Here is a 21,106-nt window from a genome sequence, read left to right as displayed (position 1 = left end):
CAGATAAATTGGTACATACTTTTATTTTCCCGCTACATTTCCTTTAGAATCAGAATCAGAATTGGAGACAGGTTTTATTGCTAGGTGCTGTAGGGTCTACATGTTACAGTAATGATGGAGAAAAAGCATAAATATAGGAAACAAACTTGACAATGTCCAGGATATGTTAAACTATCTCGAGTGCTAGAGTAAAAATAACAAGACTGGACTTTGGTTTTGTGTATTATTGTATACATTAGCACATTTCCAGTATATATATCATTATTGCAATAAAATAACACAATCTAACTTTTCCCACATATACAGTCACCATCCAATACCTGTATACCTGCTCATTTATGTAGTTATCTCATCAGTCAATCACGTGGCAGCAGGACAAATCATTAAACCATGCAGATAAGGTGAAAAGTGTCCGTTAACATTCACGAAAAAACAACCGAATAAAGAAATAGTGTGATTTCTGTGACTTTAACCGTGGCATGGTTGGCGGTACCAGATGGGTTGGTTCAAGTATTTCAGAAACTGCTTATCTTTCATGACTTTTCACACAACTGTTTCTAAAGTTTACACAGAATGGTGCAAAAACATGTTACACCTACATTATTGTACAACCCTAACTTGCATGGCGTATAACACTACATGGTTACTTGTATAACTCATCTGGAATGAACCAAAAATATTCAAAAAACTACATGGAACTGAGCTGAGCAGATGACGGTTTGGTTCAGGGACCAAGCAGAAATGGCTTCCAGGTTTCAAACTCATAACCATCCGCTTAATAATCTTGCTGTAGCTGCTAAGCTGCTACTTTTTCACACCACTAGGTGCGGAGATATTGTTCTAATTGGTGGAGAGCTCATTTCTGGATTACAACATTTTGCAAGTTTTACAAGATTATAGATTAAATGATTATTATTTTATGTCTTAGGACAAATTAAGCGTTACACACTTCACTTATAAGAATGGGGGGAAAAAACAGACAAAACAAGACTTGAACTTGTTGTAAACAGCACAGATTCTTCAACCAATAATCATCTACTTTTGGTTTTAAAGCAAGCTGATTTACATTTTTTTTTAAAAATAATTTATAGTGTGCCTCATTCTGACACATCCTGATACTGTTCAAGCTACTCGCAGGTCTTTCAGCATTGCAGTAATGTCTATTTGAGGGTTAAAGGGAGCATTCTGACTGTGGTTCTGCAGCGCCACCTGCAGGTTTTTAGCAGCCTGCTGTAGCTCCTGCGGGATGGTGCTTGGTTTGTCTCGTACCACTCCACCCTGGGAGCAGAGCAGCACCTCGTTCACTTCACCCTCAATAGGGCAAGAAAGCACACTTGGGAACAAGGCCTGCAAACGCTCCAACACTGACTGCCTCAGAGCTGAGTCACGACACACCAAGTTTAACATAAACACTCCTAAGACAGGGAGAGAGAGGGGGGGATATTAAACAGACGGAAAGATATGCTTAGCATAATCACTGTGGTTCATGTGCAGCAACACAACAGTAATCATTTATCACGGATGTGTCAACTACGTTATCGTAACAGTTAAAAAATAAATGAAAAAGAAAGACATCCGAGGTGAAGCCTACCACGAGGAGTCAATAGCTTGTGGACTTTCTCCAATAGGGTGGTTTCTACAAAAGCCGGCGGAGGGCAGCTCATGCCCAGGGAGCGGTCCTTGCTGTCAACATCGAAAATGATGACATCATAGGAATGTCCGCCTATAAATAGAGATGGAATGAGGAGTGAGAATGAGGAGAGTCTGGGTTAGCCGCCTGACGGTCCCCTAGGGGCATTTCATAAGCATTCACATGACTGAAAACATATCTATATCGATCCCGTCATATAAATATCTATTGTTTTAGAATAGATGTAAAACCATTGAAGATTAAATACTTAACTTATGTAACTTAAATCATCAACATAAAATCAACAGCCAGTTATTATCCAGTTAACAGGAACACCTGTACACCGGACATGAGACGTGGCAGCAGCCTGAAATCATGCAGGTCATTAGCATGTTTATATCAAAGATCAGAATAATGAAGAATTGTGATTTCTGTGTCTTTAACTGTAGCATGTTTGTTAATACCCTTTGTATTCTGAAACTGCTTGGATTTCTATAGGTCACAAAGCATGGTGTAAAAAACAAAAAACATCACTGCAGGCTGGTCTGAGCTGAAGGGTTTATAGTAACTCAAAAAATCACTCTACAACTGTGGTGAGCAGAAAAGCATCTCAGAACACAGCTGGGCTACAGAAGCCAACGACCACATCAGGTTTCACTGCTGTCACCAATAGAAAAAGACCATGTGATTTATTGATTTTTTTCTAATCTTCATCTGTCCAGTTTGGATGAGGCTGAGCTCATGATAGTCAAGAACAGGAATCTGAGGCTGACAGGAATGGACCATATCGTGTTCTTTCTGCTGTTGTAGCTCGTCTGTCTCAAGGTTCAATGTGTTCTGAAATGCTTTTCTGTTCACCAAGGATGTAAAGAGTGCTTGTGAGTTACTATATCCTTCCTGGCAGCTCAAACCAATCTGTCCATTTCCCACTGGTCTCTCTTATAGTAACAAGGTGTTTCCACCAACAGTGAGCATGATATGAGTGTGAATGGTAGTTATTTAAGCATTTAGTTTACTTTAAACTTTCCAGATACATTTAAGAACATGTTAGTGAAAGTATTATAGCAGAAAGTAGCAACAGACAGTACAAAACCTTACCCTTGCTCTCCAGCATGCTAATCTGTTCTAGACCATCTCCCAGTATGACCTTCATCCTATCATCAGTCTGGAAACCAAACCAAGTCTGTGCTACCTCCAGTACGGCTGGGTCGAGTTCCACAACGTCCACCTGTGCACCAGGAACAAAGTCCCGTATGAACTGCGGTAGCCCTCCACCGCCCAGCCCCACCACCAACACTGACACCTGACCATCTGTGTAACACAGCAGACAGAAAAATATCAAGCAATCTGACACAAACAGTACAGACCAATTTATTCAATCTGGTTTTCTTTGTATAGCTTTATAACTTTTAACAATGATTTTTAAATATATAAAATTTTATTTTATATCTATTATCTAATCCTAAGGAGCAAGCCCGAGGTGACTGTGGTGAGGAAAAACTCCCAGAGCTCAAACTTCAGCTTTTCTCTTACTGAGACTTGAGTGCAAACCTCCATGTTTTTTAAAATGTTCCATTATACAGAAGAGCAGAACGAATCAGGAACACCATGTATAGCTTAACAGATTACACAGGACACATTAGACAGCCCTTCAGTGTCTCTTCCTGTCGAGGCTTAAGAGATTTGGCATTTCCTCTGACAAACTTCTATCGCTGCACCAGAGAGAGCAGTCTGACTGAATCACTATTTGCAGCTGGAAGAAGAGCAGCTGCCTTACCAAAGCTCTTAAAGGACATTTACCCAACATGTTGTTGGAGAAAGGCTTGCAGTATCATTAAGGACGGCACTCACGATGCTCAGTGTCATGTGGCAGACACTTCCTATACATCCAATCACAGACAAACAGACTGAAGAACATTTTTTATCTTCAAGCCATCAGAGGGTTTAACAGCCAGCATCCCTTCACCTAGCACTGAGACACTATCACTCCTAGTCACTTACTATTAAAGATTTACTATTTATTGCACCTGTATTTACTCCTCTGCCTATTTAATAGCATGTCACTTCAAGCTTTTACTGTCATTTGACATGTACAGCTGGTGCAGCAAGATGAGACACTGTCCTCAGACAACACATTTAACCCTTTAAGATAAATTTACATTAAATTCCTTGACAGTACAGTACAGTACAGGCTTTACAGTGTTGTCTTACTTTAAGTAATACTGCTTCTATTGAACTTAAGGCCAAAGTGTGATTACCCTGTACCACTTCTCTGCTAGTCCACATTGTGCACAGCATACCTTTATTACTGATGGCCTCCTTTCCCAACACAGCGAAGCCTGCTATCATCACCTCATGATGAGAACAACAGAGAAATCCTCGATCTACGGTGTGATTTTTCTTGGCTGAAGCTGGAGATTCAGAGGCAGCAGGAGGTTTTGTTTTCTTTTTGTTCTTCTTTTTCTGAGTAGAACCAGCTGGACCAGCTGGAAAAGCAGTAGAATGACACAAAAATGAAGACAGTTAGCATTGCAAATATCTTGGCAAAATACCAAATTTAATTGAATCTAACACTGGGAATAATTCACTCACTTGTAGCATTGGCTCGCAGGCGGCTTTCAGACTGCACCAGCTGAGTGTTGTTCATAAAGATTAATCTACGGTAGACGTGACCGTCCTCTCCTCGGACGTCTTCAATTGAATACTCACCTGTAAGGCCACTGACGCCTCGGCCTACCACCTCCCTCCAGCCCAGGTCACCTCCTACAGTCAAGAACGGCACCTAAACCAGATGCGTGAAAGACAAGAGTCAGGAAAATAAATATAACCAAGAACTAATATTATAAATGAGTGTTCTAAAAAAAAAATTAACATCCTTTACCTGATGGTTGTCTGGCATTCCAGGAGGAGCTAGTTCCATCACCATGGGAGAGAGCTCAGACTGGACGGCTTGCATGTCTTTATATTCCTGGTCTCGATGCATTGCAACAACGATCAACCGGCGGAAGTTTGCACTGGCAGACAGCTGAGAGCGACCCTCTGCAGAACCGTACAACCAATCGGATTCTCGACCCTGAGGAACTTCACAAACCAAACACAACGATTAGCATGACAGTCATGAAATACAAGCACACTTGCTCATTTGAGAAATGGCTCTTACCAATAAAGATAGCGAAGTGGTTGGCACGGGGTACTTTGGCAGAAGTTGGACTGTCCTGCACCGTGAGTGTGTATCGAGGACGGCCCGTGGCTGCATGGCACAGTGTTAAGGAGGGTGTGCTAGCAGTATCTGTGGCACCTCTCAGCTTCTGGAGCATCAATGCATACGCCTGCCGTTCCTTTACAGCAGCTAATAGCTCAGGAACCGACCCCAGTCTGCACGGGGTGCCATCCTCCCCCTGGCACATCTCAAGCACTTTGAATGGAGATGGCTGGCGGAACTTGGTGCAAATGAGAACGAAAACAGGAAGAGCAAACGAGGAGGAATCCGAGTCCAGGTTCTGCTGACTCAGGCTGTGGATCCGTACGGCAAAGCCAGCTTCGACAAAATGTTCCACTGCTAGTTTTATCACATGCTCCTGGGCAAGAGTCACACAGACGTAGCGGCCGCCCACAGCCAGAACCCGTCCCACCTCAGCTAGCATTTTACCTGCCACGACACCTTCCTCCTCCGAGGCCATTGCATCTAGAGTTCCCTTATCCAGACAAGCCTGAAAGCTGCTGCTCTCATAACCTGTCTGAGTGGCATCTACCCGATGGAAGGTGAGATCTGGACGGCGCTGCACATTTCGCTGGTTCATGTGAGCAACGACTGTCTCACTAATATCAATGTTGGTTAAGTGGCGGTAGCCGACGTCGTAAAGCTGTTCACTTAGCTCGGAGTTTCCACAGCCCACCACTAAAACCTGATAGAGAAAAAAAGTGTTTAATATAATTCAGACTCTAGTTTACATTACGTTCTTGCCGAACACCCTTTCAACACACTCATTTGACTCATTAATAGTACACAGATTTGGAAGAGTAATGGTTTATTCGGATGGTCCCTCTTTGATCCTGGATTCTCTCAGGGACTTTTCCTCATTGCAGTAAATCTCTGGGGTACAAATCAAAACCTATAGACATCAGGATTTCTGACTTTGTGAAAAAAGAATTATGATTATATTAATTATAATAATTATATATATACATTTTTTTTATTATTTAAAAAATGGCATAGTTTTGTTGTGTTTGGTAAGGATCACTGACTGCAATTTAACCAAAAACAAAGTATTTGTTTAATTTCCATTAATTAATTGTGTGAGCGTGCGTGTGTGTGTGTGTGTGTGTGTGTGTGTGTGTGTGTGTGTGTGTGTGTGTGTGTGAGAGAGAGAGATAGAGGGATTATGACTGGTGTTGTCTATTGCAAGTGTTTGTTGCCTTTTTAGACTCCTTTATCATTTGTAATGTTGTTCCCATTTTTAGGGTCATGATTGAGCTATTTCGTGTTGAGGTTTGTTCAAACCGACCATCGAAAATACCCTCATAAACATATGAATGTTTGTTTGTTTTTTCTTCATTGGTTGTTGCGTTAAATCTTACCCAGATAGTGCTATTTTCTGATTGGATATTGTGTAGCCTCTTTTGTTTTGATTGGCTGATAAGTGTCAGGCTCGACTAAGAACAGATGCGCTCGATTCCTGCCCGGTTCCATAGAGACAGCGGTGAGGACTGATACATTTTGGGCGCTGCGGCTTATTATTAAATATATGATAAATAGTCAAAAAGTTTTTCTGCGTGAGAAAAGACCAAAATATACATATATGTATACACACACATATATTGTGTACTAAATGTTTATGTATGCTGTAGAGTAACAATTTCCCTTCACTGGAACTATGAAGCTCAGGCATGACAAGGCTCCTGTGCACAAAGCGAGCTCCATGAAGGCATAGTTGCCAAACTTGGAGTGTGTTTTTAGGATCAGTTTCTATAGATTTTAATACATTCGAGCATTTAATCAGATGCTTACTGAGTTTAGAGTGGAAGTGAGGGGTCATAAAGCTGTTATTACCTTCTCACGTGGTTTAATGTATTTGTGCAGCACGCCACACAGAGTGTTGTAGTCTCCATACCACTCAAAAGCTTTCTCTCCTCGTTTGTGGAAAAATCTTTCCCAATAATCTGCAGAACTGAACTCTTCCGCTGTCCTGGGTAACAGACTCATGTCTTTTTCAACCTCAACCTGCAACCTGCAGCACAGAAACTACTCCAACTTGTAGCACAACGTTATAAACGATGCAAATGTGATACAAAAATTTGTCTCTTCACCCCCTGGATATGTTGTTACCTGGAGTTTTATCCCTTCCTTATTCCTATACTGATTTATTATTAACACAAGTTGAAATCCTTTCCCACATGTTTTGGAGCTTCAATCCGGACACATTTCCTTGACGGACGCGAGATGTAACTAGGCATTGATTGGACGTTATGGGAAGGCGGGACTTATAGGTAGTTCACTGATTGGTGGAAAGTTTAGACAGCGCGATTCTATTGGATAATCGAGTGTCACTGGGGCGGCCATGTGGTTTATTAAACATGGCTGTACCGGCTGGGAGATCCGTGGTGTTTGTAACAGGGAATGCGAAAAAATTAGAAGAGGTGAATTTAGAATTTTGTCAATATGCATTCGGGAGAAAATGTGAAGCCATTTATACGCGTGTATATATATACATATACATATATATAATGAATTCATAGTATTTGAGTTGTTGCATGCTCTATAAGTCCACGATGTGATCGGTTCAAGTGAAGAAACTGATATTTTTCTGCTTTTTTTTCCTCTCTTTTTTTAAATCAGGTTGTTCAGATCCTCGGAGATAAATTCCCCTACAAACTCATTTCCAAGAAGATTGATTGTAAGTATGGACTCTTGCATGCGCCCAAGTTTACATCTGTGACTGAGATGTAATACATCATATAGCCTGAACAAAGTGGACACCTGACATATGTGCTTGCTGAACATCCCATTCCAGACGTATTCCCTCTTTGCTGTTATAATGCACTCTACTCTTCTGTTTCCACTAGATGTTCGAGTGTGTCTGTAGGCAATAGTGATCATTCAGCTGCAAGAGTATTAGTGAGATCAGACACTGATGTTGTAAGACTGAGGAGGTCTGGGGTTCAGTCGGTGTTAATCCCAATCCAGTTCACATGGGCATGTGGTAGCCTGGTGGTTAAGGTGTTGGGCTACCAATCGGAAGTTTGTGAGTTCGATCCCATGTCCACCAATCTGCCACTGTTGCCACTGAGCAAGGCCCTTAACCCTCACTTGCTCAGTTGCATAAAAATGAGATAATGTAAGTCGATCTGGATAATGAATAAAAATGAGATAATGCATAAAAATGAGATCATGTAAGTCACTCTGCAAATGCTGGAAATGTAAATGTCAGGACACTCGGGTTCTTCCATGTCTTCATGCCCGGAGCTCGCTTTGTGCACAGGGGCATCATGCAGGGTTCGAGCTTGTGTTTCAGGGAAAGGAAATTGTAATGTCACAGTACAAACATGCATACAAAACAATTGTGTGTTTCTCATAGTTTGGGGAAGAACCACATATAGCTGTGATGGTCAGGTGTCCACAAAAGTTTGTCCATGTGTAGTGTATGTTGTGAATATATGGCTTGATTTGCAGTGCCTGAATACCAAGGAGAACCTGATGAGATCTCGGTACAGAAGTGCAAAGAGGCAGCAAAACAGGTTTGTTAACTACACAGTATTTCTTTCTTCTGACAACTTTGAAAATCTTGGAAAAGTCCTTTCATGTTTGTGCTTGTCTTGTAAAGGTAGATGGACCAGTGATTGTGGAGGACACATGCCTGTGTTTCAAGGCATTAGGAGGACTCCCAGGGCCATACATGTAAGCAGAGCCATACTTTTCACTTGTACCTCAGCAGACTTATTGATATCAGACCAACCTTTTTACAACAAACATTTTTTTATGGTGTTTCATTTAGAAAATGGTTTTTGGATAAACTGAAGCCAGAGGGTAATGTCCATGTGTTATTTTTGTTACTTATATAGACATTTTTCTGTTTATAAGACTGTACAGTGATTTAATTTGTCTGTTGACAGGACTGTACAAGCTTTTAGCAGGGTTTGAAGATAAATCAGCCTGGGCCCTTTGCACATTTGCTTTTTCTCCTGGCAAAGAAGAACCTGTTCAGCTCTTCAGAGGAATCACTGAAGTTAGTACACATTCTACATTCATAAAGGAATCCTACTGTTCCTGTACATCACATAAAACAATTTTACACGCAATACTTTACACGCAACACTTAGTACTATGTTATGTACAACCTTTATATTATGTTGTTTCTTTTCCCCTTATAACTTATAAGGATAAAGCATAACTAATGATTATTGAAAATTCCTCAGTTATGGATTAGTTAAAGAAAACCATCCTGTCTCGTATTTCTGAGAAACAAAAAACAAGTTTTGGGTCTAGATAATGCTTTTTTTTATGTAAGAATGAGTATGATGGTTAATGATGAATGAACGGATTTAAACGTGTTCTCTATACAGGGCAAGATCGTGGAGCCCAGAGGCCCTCGAGACTTTGGATGGGATCCTTGTTTCCAGCCTGATGGCTATGATAAAACGTGAGTGAAACATGTAGAAATTTGTGGACATCACCAGAAGGAGGCGATGTTACCCAACTCTTCTGTAAATCTTATTTTAAGAGGAGAAAAAGTTCCTACTTGATTACGACTTGAAACGGGAAGAATAAAAGGAATAAAAAGAAAAAATGATGAATCTAAATAATCAAATGGAGTTCCTGTTAGTTTTTACAGAAAGGGAGGTCTGTAAATTATAGAGACGAGATTAATTAATTCTACTCTTTTATAAATCCCCTGTAGGGGAAAACCATTTAACACAGCAGCACAAGTCAGAGGAGCAACAACAAAGAAAAACCCCTCCATCAAAAATAGCATATCATTTACAAATAATGTAATTAATAGAAGGAAAAAAGTGAGATCATTATTATTTATTCACACATGCAATATCAATAATGCCTTGTTACAACTTTATCACCATGAATACTATGCTCTACTATACGAGACATCCTGTTTGTGGCTCAGAAAATTTCAAACTGCAGTATTGATTGATTTTATTTATTTATTTATTTATTTATTTATTTATTTATTTATTTATTTATTTTAAGTGTAACCTGAGCAGCTACAGTCTTTTAAACAGACTGATGATCTCATGCTGTCATGCTGCGTGTCATTAAGTCCTTGTAGATTGTAATGAGCTTTAATCATCAGTCCTGACATGTTGGAGCTGTTGTGCTGTCTAAGTAAAAATCCTCTTATTTGCTTCATCTATGCAGTTACGCAGAGCTTCCTAAAGATGTGAAGAACAGCATCTCTCACCGGTACCGAGCCCTGGCAGCCATGTCAGAACACTTCTCCAAACTGAACGACGACCCAGAGACCAAACGCACCAAACACACTGACTAATCATAAGAAGGATCAACCAATCTGGAGTCAGATCGTCCCATCAGTATTGGGTATTTGACTAAAGTGATGTGCTGCAACTATCACCATGAGGCTCGTGAACGGTTTTTAAATGCAGTCCGTATAATATCTTTTAAATATAAATAAAAACAAAGTGTTCTGTACTACTTTGGTATTTGGCGCTTTTTTATGTGCTTCTTCTTAATATGAAAGTCTGCAAATTCATTCACAAAGCCATTAAATATATTAATATCACAGGAGTCATTTCATACATGCCAACCTTTAGAGCTCGGAAAAAGATTTTCCAATCCTATGCTGGGGTCTGTCGCTGCTGTTATTGGGGGAAAAAAGTTTCTAAGGTTTTATTCTGACATCCTGGTGACTTGGATGAAAATCTGAAAATTATTAGAGCCATTATCAAATTCCTTTACTGTTATACTCTGTTGCTGAAATAGAGCAGGGCCTTTGGTACTGTATGTGAGTGTAGTAACAGCTCTCACAAGATTATCGCAGTCAAAGTCTGACCGGTGGATGATTTACAACAAATGCAAAACACTTTTAGTAAAAATATAAAAGGGATTTATTTGAACGAAACACCACACAAAAGAGATACTCTTAAGTACCGGTGATGTTTCCAGTGCTAACTTTGTTTGCTGATGCTGTATTTATTTTATTTATTTTTTTATCAATCCCGTCTGATGTTAATGCTACGCTGATGTAAAAGTGGGACATAGTTGTTGCTAGCACAGTTGCAATCACACACAGCTCATTTCACTCCATTACATCACGTTTGAATGTGACAAATAAAGTACCTTTATCCTTGGTTGCACTGAATATCGACACAGCCGTGATTTGGTGTGAAGGCACAAGCATGCAGACTGAATGCTGTATGAAATCAGATAATAAACACGCTTGGGACGCCGCTCAACCAAATCAGATTAGAGAACCAGAACTAACAGTTATACTGTCTCACTGAGAGAAATATATTCAGCAATTTCAAACATAAGAGATAACAGTCAGGTTTTGCAATTAGCTCCACAAAAAAAGGACAAGAGCTTAATTTCTCATTATTTTCCAATGATGCTCTGTGTCATACTAATGAGACAATCAAGATAGAAATAACAGAGAGAGTAAAAGCTGCTTTATTTCTATATGATATTAACATGAAAGATGAGGCTTTAGAAACTTATGATGTTCAAAGTGATTTGGAGACTAAAGCGCTGCTGCATCAGTCTGACAGTGAGAACAAATTCCTCCCAGGAATCTAAAACTCATGACAATTGGAGGTAAAGAGAAGAAATAAGTTCAAACAACTTAATCGAGCTTAACTTAATCATGTTTTATTGTTGTGGGAGAATTTTAAAACCTTCAATATACCTTAAATATATGAATTAGAAATTCACATAATAAGCAACTTGTCTTTCATGTTTTGTTTTATTATTAAGATAAATTAATTTAAAGGAACCAATAGCACACAATTCAGTCATGGAAATAAAGTAAATGAAGATTTCTCTTTATTATATTCCTTGTGATTAAGTAAATCTGAAACAAATCTAATGGTGACTAGTTATGACTTGAAGTAAAAATTTCATTTAATGCTTTGTATTTTTGTGTTACGGTACTGAACAGGAAGGAACAGGGTTAAAACATGCTACAATGATTGATAACATATTTAACCTGAAGATATATTAATATATTACTGTAGCTTCCTCTGCGTCCCTTCCCAAAATAAAGCAGGAGCCCCCCTTGCTCAGAGAATCGGAAAAGTCCATTAATCTCCGGTGTGTAACTGAGCTGTTGTTTGCTCAGGTGACTCCAGCCATGTTTGTTATTGCACTCAGAGAGTTTACTGCTTGTGTTGCTCATTATGGCCATCGTTTGGAAACTGTGTTATCACTTCTGTTTCTGACATGCATGCTTACTCTTTTCTTTTCCTTCCTGTTCACTAAATTTGCACTTACTTTAGACTAACTAAAAAAACACTAGCTACAGTGTTACATAGTGTACCGAAGACTTAAATACTCTCTACTCACATACTTTGATCACTGGCACTTTTAATAGGAGCACCTCTACAAATGGGCCAGATCAAGTTGCATCAGCAGCATTCATTCATTCATTCATTTTCTACCGCTTATCCAAACTTCTTGGGTCACAGGGAGCCTGTGCCTATCTCAGGCGTCATCAGGCATCAAATACCCTGGACGGAGTCACACACACACACACTACGGACAATTTTCCAGAGATGCCAATCAACCTACCATGCATGTCTTTGGAGCGGGGGAGGAAACCGGAGTACCCGGAGGAAACCCCCGAGGCACGGGGAGAACATGCAAACTCCACACACACAAGGCAGAGACGGGAATCGAACCCCTGACCCTGGAGCAAACGTGCTAACCACTAAGCCACCATGCCATCAGTAGCAGAAAATCAGAAATCTGATCTGTGACTTTAATCGTAGTGTGAATGTTGGTTTGGGTATTTATCATGGGATTTTCAAACACTACTGTCTTTAGAGTTTACACAGAATGCTGGGACTTGTATGTCAAGCTGATAGGAAGGATACTGTAACTCAAACAATCACTCTTTCCAACCATGGTGAACAGAAAAGCATCTCAAAATACACAACACGGTAAAACATAAGGGTGGATGAGCTAATCAGCAAGAGATCACATCAGCCAACAATGGAACCTCAGGCTATAACGGACACAGACTCAATCAAACTGGACAGCTGATCATTAGAAACACATGACCTGGTCTTTTGGTGAGCATGTTTTCACATTAGCTTCAGATCCCAGTTCCTGTACAGTGTTGTGTTCTGAGATGCTTTTCTGCTCACCACAGTTTTACAGAGTGAGTCACTGTTATTTTATGTGAATATTAAGCTCTTGACATTTATCTGCATCATTTTTGGATTGCACCGCTGCCAAATGATCGGATGATTGGAGAATGAGCATGTGAGCGTACAAGAGTTCCTAATAAAGTGGCCAGTGAGTGTATAATAATATAGTCATGTATCCCATAAAGATTTATTAACTTAAATGCAAACTATGATAAAACTATACACAAGATGGAACACAAATTGCTCTCAGTGTTGAGAGACTCTCAGATCCTGGCTTCATGTTCAAAAGATTTATATATTTGCTCTTCTTGGCTACAGTTACAGAAAACACTGCTGTAATACAGCTACAATATTTTATGCTGCTATAAAGGAGATTATACATCTGTGTACACTAATGCACTGTTTGAAGTTTCTATTCCTGGGCTTACTGTGTATTTTTGAACAATTCTAAAATGCTAAATGTTAAACATTATAGTAATAAATTATATGATTTTGCAAGAAACGTCTAAAATTGACTTAGAAACATTACTTTGACTAATAAACTGAAGATTTGCCCATGTTCTAGTTTTCTCCATTCACACAAGCCAGACTTTGTGCTATACTACTGCATATGGCAAAACACAATTATTATTTAAAGGTAAAAGATCAAAATCTAATGCAGTATATCTGTAACACTGCCTCAGAGTCAGAAGAATAGTGCAACTAAAACTGAGGTGGTGTAGATTTATTAGACCAGTACATTCAGTCATTAGCTTGTACTCAGTGTTTATTGACTTGGTTTGCTGTATTTGACTGTAAGGAGCATTTGCATAGTTAGAACTAGCTCGTATTTGGAGTACGTGAGTGTAATTCAGTCGCAGTTTCGATCATGATTTGTATTATTTTCAGTGATTTATTTATCAGTGACCAAACCTGTCAGAACTGATGCACCATGTTTTTCATCAGTAACACAACCCTAGAGCCCAAATGGATGCTCTGCTTGGCAAGGCCCGAAGCTGGCTATAGCCTGAATGCCTGAGTGCCAGAGAATTGTTGGTAAGGCTTGTCATGGATCGGTTTCTGCATGCTCTCTGCTCTGAGGAGTGCAAAACAGTTGGGCTCAGCCATCCCACCACCACCAAAGAGATGCTAGAAGCCCTTGAAGGCACCCTGGTGACCCTGTAAATCGGTTGGGGCAATCAGCATGAAACAATCCCTGCAATGCGGACTATCCACCCCTCCACCAACCACCCCTTGTCTCAGGGAGAGAGGATTCAGGAGAGACACCCCGCTGGGACCCTGTTGTTGACAAGCCCATGCCCACCAAGCCAGAACTACTGGCACCGCTAAACCCCCTAAACTCTGGCTAGTGGATTGTGCCTTACATGCTTCACCTTTACCAAAAACTTTGCACTTCAAGTAGAGATAAACAGCCTCAGTCTCAGCCCAATTGCACTCTGGCAGCACAATCACCCTGGATAGGCCTCCACCCTGGCTCCACAGTAAAGCCAGTGGAGATCATATCGGTCTTCTGTGTTCATGGCAATGTCCATGAGGTTCCTGTCACATGGGTACAGATAGAGACAGCATTAATTAAATTAATTATTACTATGAGATAAAAATAAGCATTTTAACTATACAGTATATTCCAGATATAAAAGTACACTAATCCATGCACATTATATGATTTTACGTCGATTTAGTGACAGATTACTTTATTTATATTTTTTTATGCCTACACACGAGTGTCAGTAGGTTATGAAACTGTTTATATGATTTTGAATGCTAAATTAAAATTGGACATAAATACCAAATTTCTCGTACCAAGTTTCTAATCACACAAAGGAAGAATTCATAAAACATTCGTATCCAGCTGTAAATAAATCCCAGTGTTATTTCAGACATCTCTGTATGGAACACAATGTGAAAATAACTTCCTGAAGTTTACATTCCTGGCATGAAATCTAAAGGACTGGCACATTAAAAACAATAATAATCATTAGACAAAGCACAGGGTGAATGCCCAGCTAATGCATTCCTGGCATTTAAGAGCTCCTGTTGACTGTCCCTGTCAGAGCCACATCAAAACATAAGTTACATCTCTGTCCCGTTTCCTGCTGGGCTTATGAGCGTCAGCTTCTGAAGGCTGTTCTTTCCCTCAAGATTCCTCAAATTAAATACAACAACATTCCTAGCCCTGAAGGGAACGCATGATATGTTACACGTCTGCAGGTTGGCTGTCCAAAGTAATCTTTCCAGACAGCCTTAAAGCACATAAGTGTATGCACAATGTGATTTACTCTAGCACTCGCCCGGGTGCTATTTATCCCTGTTACATAGTCTGCTATACAGGTACGGGTCACGTTTAATCTAGAAGTATAATCTGATTCTTCTTCTTTTTATTATTATTTTTTTTATTATTATTCTTATCATCATCATCATCATCATCATCATTATTATTAGTTTCTTGTCTGCTCTTTTCACATAGTGTGTTTTATCATTCAAATAAACCATGTACTAATCTGACAGTCAGAAATGTTCACAACCATGACACAGATAATAAACTAATGGATCTAAAATTGCCTTTGAAAACTAGTCAAGAAACACACTTCAACTGCTGTTAAAAATGAAATAGTGACATTTTACTACCTACATTCTAACAAATCTTATTTTTTTATTGTAGATTGAGTAGAAAAAAACAACACTGTTCGGTTACAGTTTATTAGGGGACATTACAAGCATTGCTGCTTCAGTCTGTTAATTGCTGACAAAAAAACAAGGTTCTTGAAGCAGTTATGGCACTTTGATGCTCCACTAGAATAAACGCCCTCTCTCTATGGACATCCATTTGCTTTAAAGGCGCTCCTCTCCGGTTAGGCAAAGTGGTGCATTCTCTTAAACAGCTGGTCAACATCTGTCTGTCTGGTCTTCGTCCCTTTAGGACCTTTCTTATGGTAAACAACAAAAGATCTGGCTAGCTAGTCTAGCTCATTGTGTTAGCTAATGGCTTACGTGTACATAGTTTCATGGTATGGCTGCTTTGGCTATGAGCTTTGAAGCAATTAAAAGTGATGATAGCTGACAAATTGGGCCAGGGACAGTCATCTAACTCCACTGTCTCAGATATTGAACAGAATTATTTCAAATTTGCACATATAGTCTTTTAATAGCTTAATATCTTCCATGGAAATTAAATCCACCCATCCATCCATCCATCCATCCATCCATCCACACGCTCACACACACACAATTTAGAGATGCAAATAATCCTACAAAGCATGTCTTTGGACTGTGGGAAGAAACTAGAGCTCCCAGAGGAAACCCCCAAACATCATGAGGAGAACATATAGAGGTGGGACTCAAACCCACTATATACGACAATGAATAAGCAGCATGTTTTACTTTACAAATAACACAGTGCTCAACCAGTTTTGTTTGTCCAGCTTGATTTCATGGTGTGACTGATTTTTTCCATAGCAATCACGAAGGATTTTTCACTCAGTGTTCCAAGGAAGATGGAATGTCCTCACAGACTGTTTAAATCAGGTTCAGTGGATAGGTGATTCAACAGATGAAACGGACAAGAAAACATTCAATCTGGTATTTTTTAATATTTAATTAATAGAAAACAGCTGTGCCAGAAATACTGCTCTTCAGATTTGAATCCTCCCTGTTATAAAGAAACGCAACTTTATCTGCACTGCTAGTACTGCTATGAGTCAGTTATTATTTATAATAAATACCTTTTACTGTCATTTACTTTTCTTTCAAAATATGTACAGTATTTAAATCCATATTCGCAATTAACATTTCAGTTGTATTGGTCTTTTGGTATTTGTTTCAGGTTTAGAACCAAACAGTTCACATTTAACAAAAGCACTTGTGCATCAGTGTTGGACTAAACTAGATATATACTAACACAAACATGATGACCAAGCATATAAAACAGTACACAATGCACTAATATGTCACCTTTGTCACACTGAAAAAAATGTTGAACATGAGGAAAAAATTTATTCCAAGCTAACCGCGGATTATAGCTAATAGCTAATATAATCTACGCGTATAATGTAATCTAACTGTAGATACAGTATGTATGCATACTACATACAAATTTACATAACACACCCTAAGTTGTGTTAGTATCCACTTTCACAACACACATTAGACGTGTCTGCATGAAGATGTTAAGTACCTTAAATGGTGAATAAAATAATGGTGGTTTGTATTAAGAGGAGTTGCAATGGTGGATATACAATGCTTCAGCCCTAAATTACAGTTGATATTCCATCCAACTCATCACCATTTTTCACATATGTTTTCTTCACTATTAGGCACACACATAAAAATAATATTTACTGAATCGCTCTCTCAGAGCAAATAATGGACAAGCTCTGGACAAGACTGGCTCTTCAAGGTGTCAGTCACTTCATCATCTACATTTTTATCAATACCGTTGAAGAACATTTTCTGTTATGAGCAATACTGGAAGAAACATTGACATATATACAGTAGAATTCTCAGAACTGACAAAACGCAACTAATTAGACATGTGAGTTGCGTGGAATTGGCCTTAAGCATTTATGGAATTGAGTGGGTTTGCACTGGTGTATAGCAGCCAGACACTAGAGCTCTGATGCCTTTACCTGGAATTCAAAATGAGCAATAATGAGTAATGAGTTTAAAAAATGGCTATGAATGAAAGGCTCAGAGTTGATTCAAATGTGACTGAATTTCTGTAAAATGTTCCTACTGTTCCTCTCTCTCTCTCTTTCTCACTCTCTCTCTCTCTCTCTCTCTCTCTCTCTCTCTCTCTCTCTCTCTCTCTCTCACACACACACACACACACACACACACACACACACACACACACACACACACACACACACACACACACACACAGAGCTCCAAACTATGCCAAGCAACCGTGCATGTGCAAAGGAAAGAGAGAAAAAAAACATTAACAGTTTTTTGTACTTGTTTTTTGCTTGAAGAAAATACTAATACACACAAATCTGTGTGAATAAAAAACACTGAGTAACTGGTACCAAACATAAGGCCAGTGATACAAATGATTAAAAATACTATATAATATATAATGCAATACTAAATATTACTATAAATTCATATTTAAAACACATCCTTCTAAAACATCCTTTGAGGATTTTACTGGTAGAGGTGCACAATCACCCTGCTTTCTCCAACTTGTTTTTAAGGTCACAGAACTTCATCATTCCACATAGCTGAGCACTTTATCTTCTCAGGAGAGACACTCGGTCACATCTGCTTAAGCAATCATCATATAGAATATGAAAAATATTTCAGGCTCGCTGTTTTGTTTGTCATTATCCTCTAAAGTAGGGGGTTCTCAAATGTGCAGAAACATTGTGCAGAAACATCTGATTTTACTTATACAGTCCACATTTACTTTATACATGAATTTAAAAAATTCAAAGCATATTGATATAAGGTTGGAGAGAAAACATGTACTGTACCATCTTATTTCTTTATTTATTGGTCTGTGAAATTTAACTAAATGCCCACTAGAATTTATCATGATTTAGCCTTATATTTTGCATCATATGTATTCTGATCATGCTTTTTTTTTTTTTTTTTGATGAGAAACTGAACATAGAGGGAAAGATGGTGGTGGTTCAGCAGGTAGTGATGATATGTTACATCTCCAGGGTTTCTGATTTGATCCTAATCTCAGGTCTTTGTGTCTACAAAGTGTCCATGTGGGTTGAGGCTGATTAGCTATGCCAGGGGTAGATCTTGAACCTTTTTCCCAATTTGGACCCCTACTAGGTGTCTCAAAACCCCCACTACCCAATCAATACACTACTCATATACAACCCTCATACAACAACTGACGTGTTTGACGTTTATTGACATAATCAACTTTAGTGTGTCTTCTGTGGCTTGGATATGGTGATATTATGCAGACCTTGCAGACACTCCTCAAAATAATATTGTTCAGCATTTGTAGTTCATTCTTTCTCTCTTTCTCTCTTTCTCTCTCTCTCTCTCTCTCTCTCTCTCTCTCTCACACACACACACACACACACACACACACACACACACACACACACACACACACACACACACACACACACACACACACACACACACAAACACACTCAATGGAAACAGTTTTAGGACACATTAACTTTCTCCATGTACTTGTGTGTTTGCATGGACAAAAAGTGACCCCTAACTTCTTGTGGCCCACAGATTAAAAATCCCTGAGTTATACCTAGTGATCTGGATCTACTGCAACCAGTTTAAAGCAGCTACTGAAGATGAATTAAATGAATGAATAAACTAAAAGAAGCTCATGATGTCCAATCTGATTATGTTATTCCCATTATGCCATCATGTTATTCCCATTATGCCACCATTAAACCATTATTCAAACCTAATAGTCTCAGCTATTGATTTTATATATACACACATAGACACATATACACACACACTTTATGTCCAAACATTTTGAGGACACCTGACCATCACACCCATACAGTGCATGTTGAACATCCCATTTAAGATTTAGCCCTGCTCTACACTTTTGTGAAGGTTTTCCAGTAGATGATGGAGTAAACCTACACTGTCACTAGATACATATGTCCACTCAGTAAACCAAATGTCTGTACATTGTTAAAGCACCTCATCAATGTCTTCTACTGCGTCATAGTGTGGGAGGACATTACAGGATTTTATCTGTACTCAAGTTTTTCTTTATTAAATTGATAAACAAATGACAAACACTTTCTTCCTAACATCAGATCGTCTGTAATGACTATCAGTCCGTGTCTGTAGCTCTTTCTCAAGTGATCACTTGACCACAAGAACACTGGTGAGATCAGGCATCACAAAGGAGTTTGTTAAGGTTGAGTCAGAGTCAGGGCTCTGTGCAGGACACTCAAGTACTTCCACTCCAACATTAACACACCATGTCTTCATAGAGCTTGCTTTGTTCACATCGTCATGAAGGAACAAGGTTTAGGCCCCATTCTCCCTGTGAACTGAAGACAAGGTACACAACCGTGTGCTTCAGACAATGTGGACACAGTTTTGTGGAGACCAGCAAATTCGTGTGATGGTCAGGTTTCACAAACTCATTGCCATATAGTGTATTTTTCATCTTACATCACATATCAGTCATGGCTAGCTGTCAGTAGTAGTTAGTTCAGAATCAGAATCAGGTTTATTGGCCAAGTGTGTTCACACACACAAAGGGATTTGGTTCCAGCTGTTTGTGACTCAAAAGTAAAGACATAATTAACACTATACTATACTATACTATACTATACTATACTATACTATACTATACTATACTATACTATACTATACTATACAAGACAATACAGACGATGTGATACAATATAGGCAGTACGAGTATTAATCATGAATACAGAATATATGACAGATCAGTTATGTACATAAAGTGTAAGAGTGCATGGTAGTGCAAATAACAGTATTGTGCAATATTATGCTTTTTGTACAATATACAGCAGCAGTAGTGTGTGTAACATATATGGCTGATGTGATGACTGACAGTTCTGATAATGCAGTACTTATAGATATGAAGCAGGGAATATAATTATGGTAAGTTGTTAATCAGGGTGATTGTCTGGGGAAAGAAACTGCTCCTGTGTCTTTCAGTTTTGGTAAACAAAGCTCTGTAGCACCTGCCAGAAGGGAGGAGCTGAAAGAGGTGTCCAGGGTGTGAAGGGTCAGTAGTGATTTTCCTGCCCGGTTTCTGGTTCTTGTGTCGTACAAGTCCTGGGGAGCGGGCAGGGGGGCACCAATAATTTTATCTGCTGTTTTTACTGTGCGTTGCAGTCTGTTCCTGTCCTGTTTAGTTGCTGCACCAAACCAGATGGTGATGGATGTGCACAGGACAGATTTAATGACTGTAGTGTAGAACAGCATCAACAGCTCCTGTGGCAGACCATACATACTTCCTTTATTGACATAGAAAGCACATCCTCTGCTGGGCCTTTTTAATGAGTTTATGCTGCACTCCCATTTCAGGTCTTGGGAAACGGTAGTGCCCAGAAACTTGAAGGACTCCACAGATGACACCGGGCTGTTGGAGATGTGGGGTTGTGTGTGTGTGTGTACAGTATGTGTGTTGGGTGGCGGGGTGGGGGTGGGGGG

The 21,106-nt window shown here is 39.3% G+C and overlaps 2 protein-coding genes across 5 annotated transcripts; one reads left to right on the top strand and one right to left on the bottom strand.

Annotated features, from left to right (window-relative positions):
• Window positions 1–55: 55 nt before the first annotated feature.
• On the bottom strand, window positions 56–7,097 carry mettl13 (methyltransferase 13, eEF1A lysine and N-terminal methyltransferase). 4 transcript variants are annotated; one of them, XM_047801605.1, is made up of 9 exons: window positions 6,957–7,097; window positions 6,681–6,872; window positions 4,791–5,535; window positions 4,512–4,711; window positions 4,223–4,412; window positions 3,931–4,116; window positions 2,729–2,941; window positions 1,592–1,723; window positions 56–1,415 (listed from the first exon to the last, which is right to left on the bottom strand). In XM_047801605.1, exons 2-9 carry the CDS (start codon window positions 6,831–6,833, stop codon window positions 1,123–1,125), a joined length of 2,112 nt encoding a protein of 703 aa, XP_047657561.1. In that variant the 5' UTR covers window positions 6,834–6,872; window positions 6,957–7,097; the 3' UTR covers window positions 56–1,122. The 4 variants fall into 4 exon arrangements, 3 of the variants coding, with proteins under 3 accessions (XP_047657561.1, XP_047657562.1, XP_027027050.2); XM_047801606.1 differs by having other exon boundaries at window positions 6,681–6,858; window positions 6,957–7,077; XR_007138086.1 differs by adding an exon at window positions 1,903–1,997 and having other exon boundaries at window positions 1,158–1,415; window positions 6,681–7,070.
• Window positions 7,098–7,139: 42 nt separating this feature from the next.
• Window positions 7,140–10,289, top strand: itpa (inosine triphosphatase (nucleoside triphosphate pyrophosphatase)). The gene is made up of 8 exons (XM_027171250.2): window positions 7,140–7,267; window positions 7,467–7,524; window positions 8,301–8,365; window positions 8,452–8,525; window positions 8,623–8,654; window positions 8,741–8,853; window positions 9,191–9,267; window positions 9,999–10,289. The coding sequence occupies exons 1-8, from the start codon at window positions 7,205–7,207 to the stop codon at window positions 10,126–10,128; spliced, it is 612 nt and encodes a 203-aa protein (XP_027027051.2). The 5' UTR covers window positions 7,140–7,204; the 3' UTR covers window positions 10,129–10,289.
• Window positions 10,290–21,106: the final 10,817 nt, after the last annotated feature.

Source organism: Tachysurus fulvidraco, chromosome 16 (genome assembly GCF_022655615.1).
Source record: "Tachysurus fulvidraco isolate hzauxx_2018 chromosome 16, HZAU_PFXX_2.0, whole genome shotgun sequence".
In the NCBI taxonomy this organism is placed as follows: domain Eukaryota; kingdom Metazoa; phylum Chordata; class Actinopteri; order Siluriformes; family Bagridae; genus Tachysurus; species Tachysurus fulvidraco.
The sequence above is the reverse complement of the archived record's forward strand: the minus strand, read 5'-3'. Positions and strand labels throughout refer to the sequence as shown.

Coding starts and splice junctions, on each gene's coding strand:
- itpa (XM_027171250.2), top strand. CDS start 7,205: ATGGCTGTACCGGCTGGGAGATCCGTGGTGTTTGTAACAGGGAATGCG. Junction 7,525..8,300: donor CATTTCCAAGAAGATTGATT/GTAAGTATGGAC, acceptor CTTGATTTGCAG/TGCCTGAATACCAAGGAGAA. Junction 8,854..9,190: donor TCTTCAGAGGAATCACTGAA/GTTAGTACACAT, acceptor TTCTCTATACAG/GGCAAGATCGTGGAGCCCAG.
- mettl13 (XM_047801605.1), bottom strand. CDS start 6,833: ATGAGTCTGTTACCCAGGACAGCGGAAGAGTTCAGTTCTGCAGATTAT. Junction 4,413..4,511: donor GAATGCCAGACAACCATCAG/GTAAAGGATGTT, acceptor CATCTGGTTTAG/GTGCCGTTCTTGACTGTAGG. Junction 4,117..4,222: donor CCTGCGAGCCAATGCTACAA/GTGAGTGAATTA, acceptor CTGCTTTTCCAG/CTGGTCCAGCTGGTTCTACT.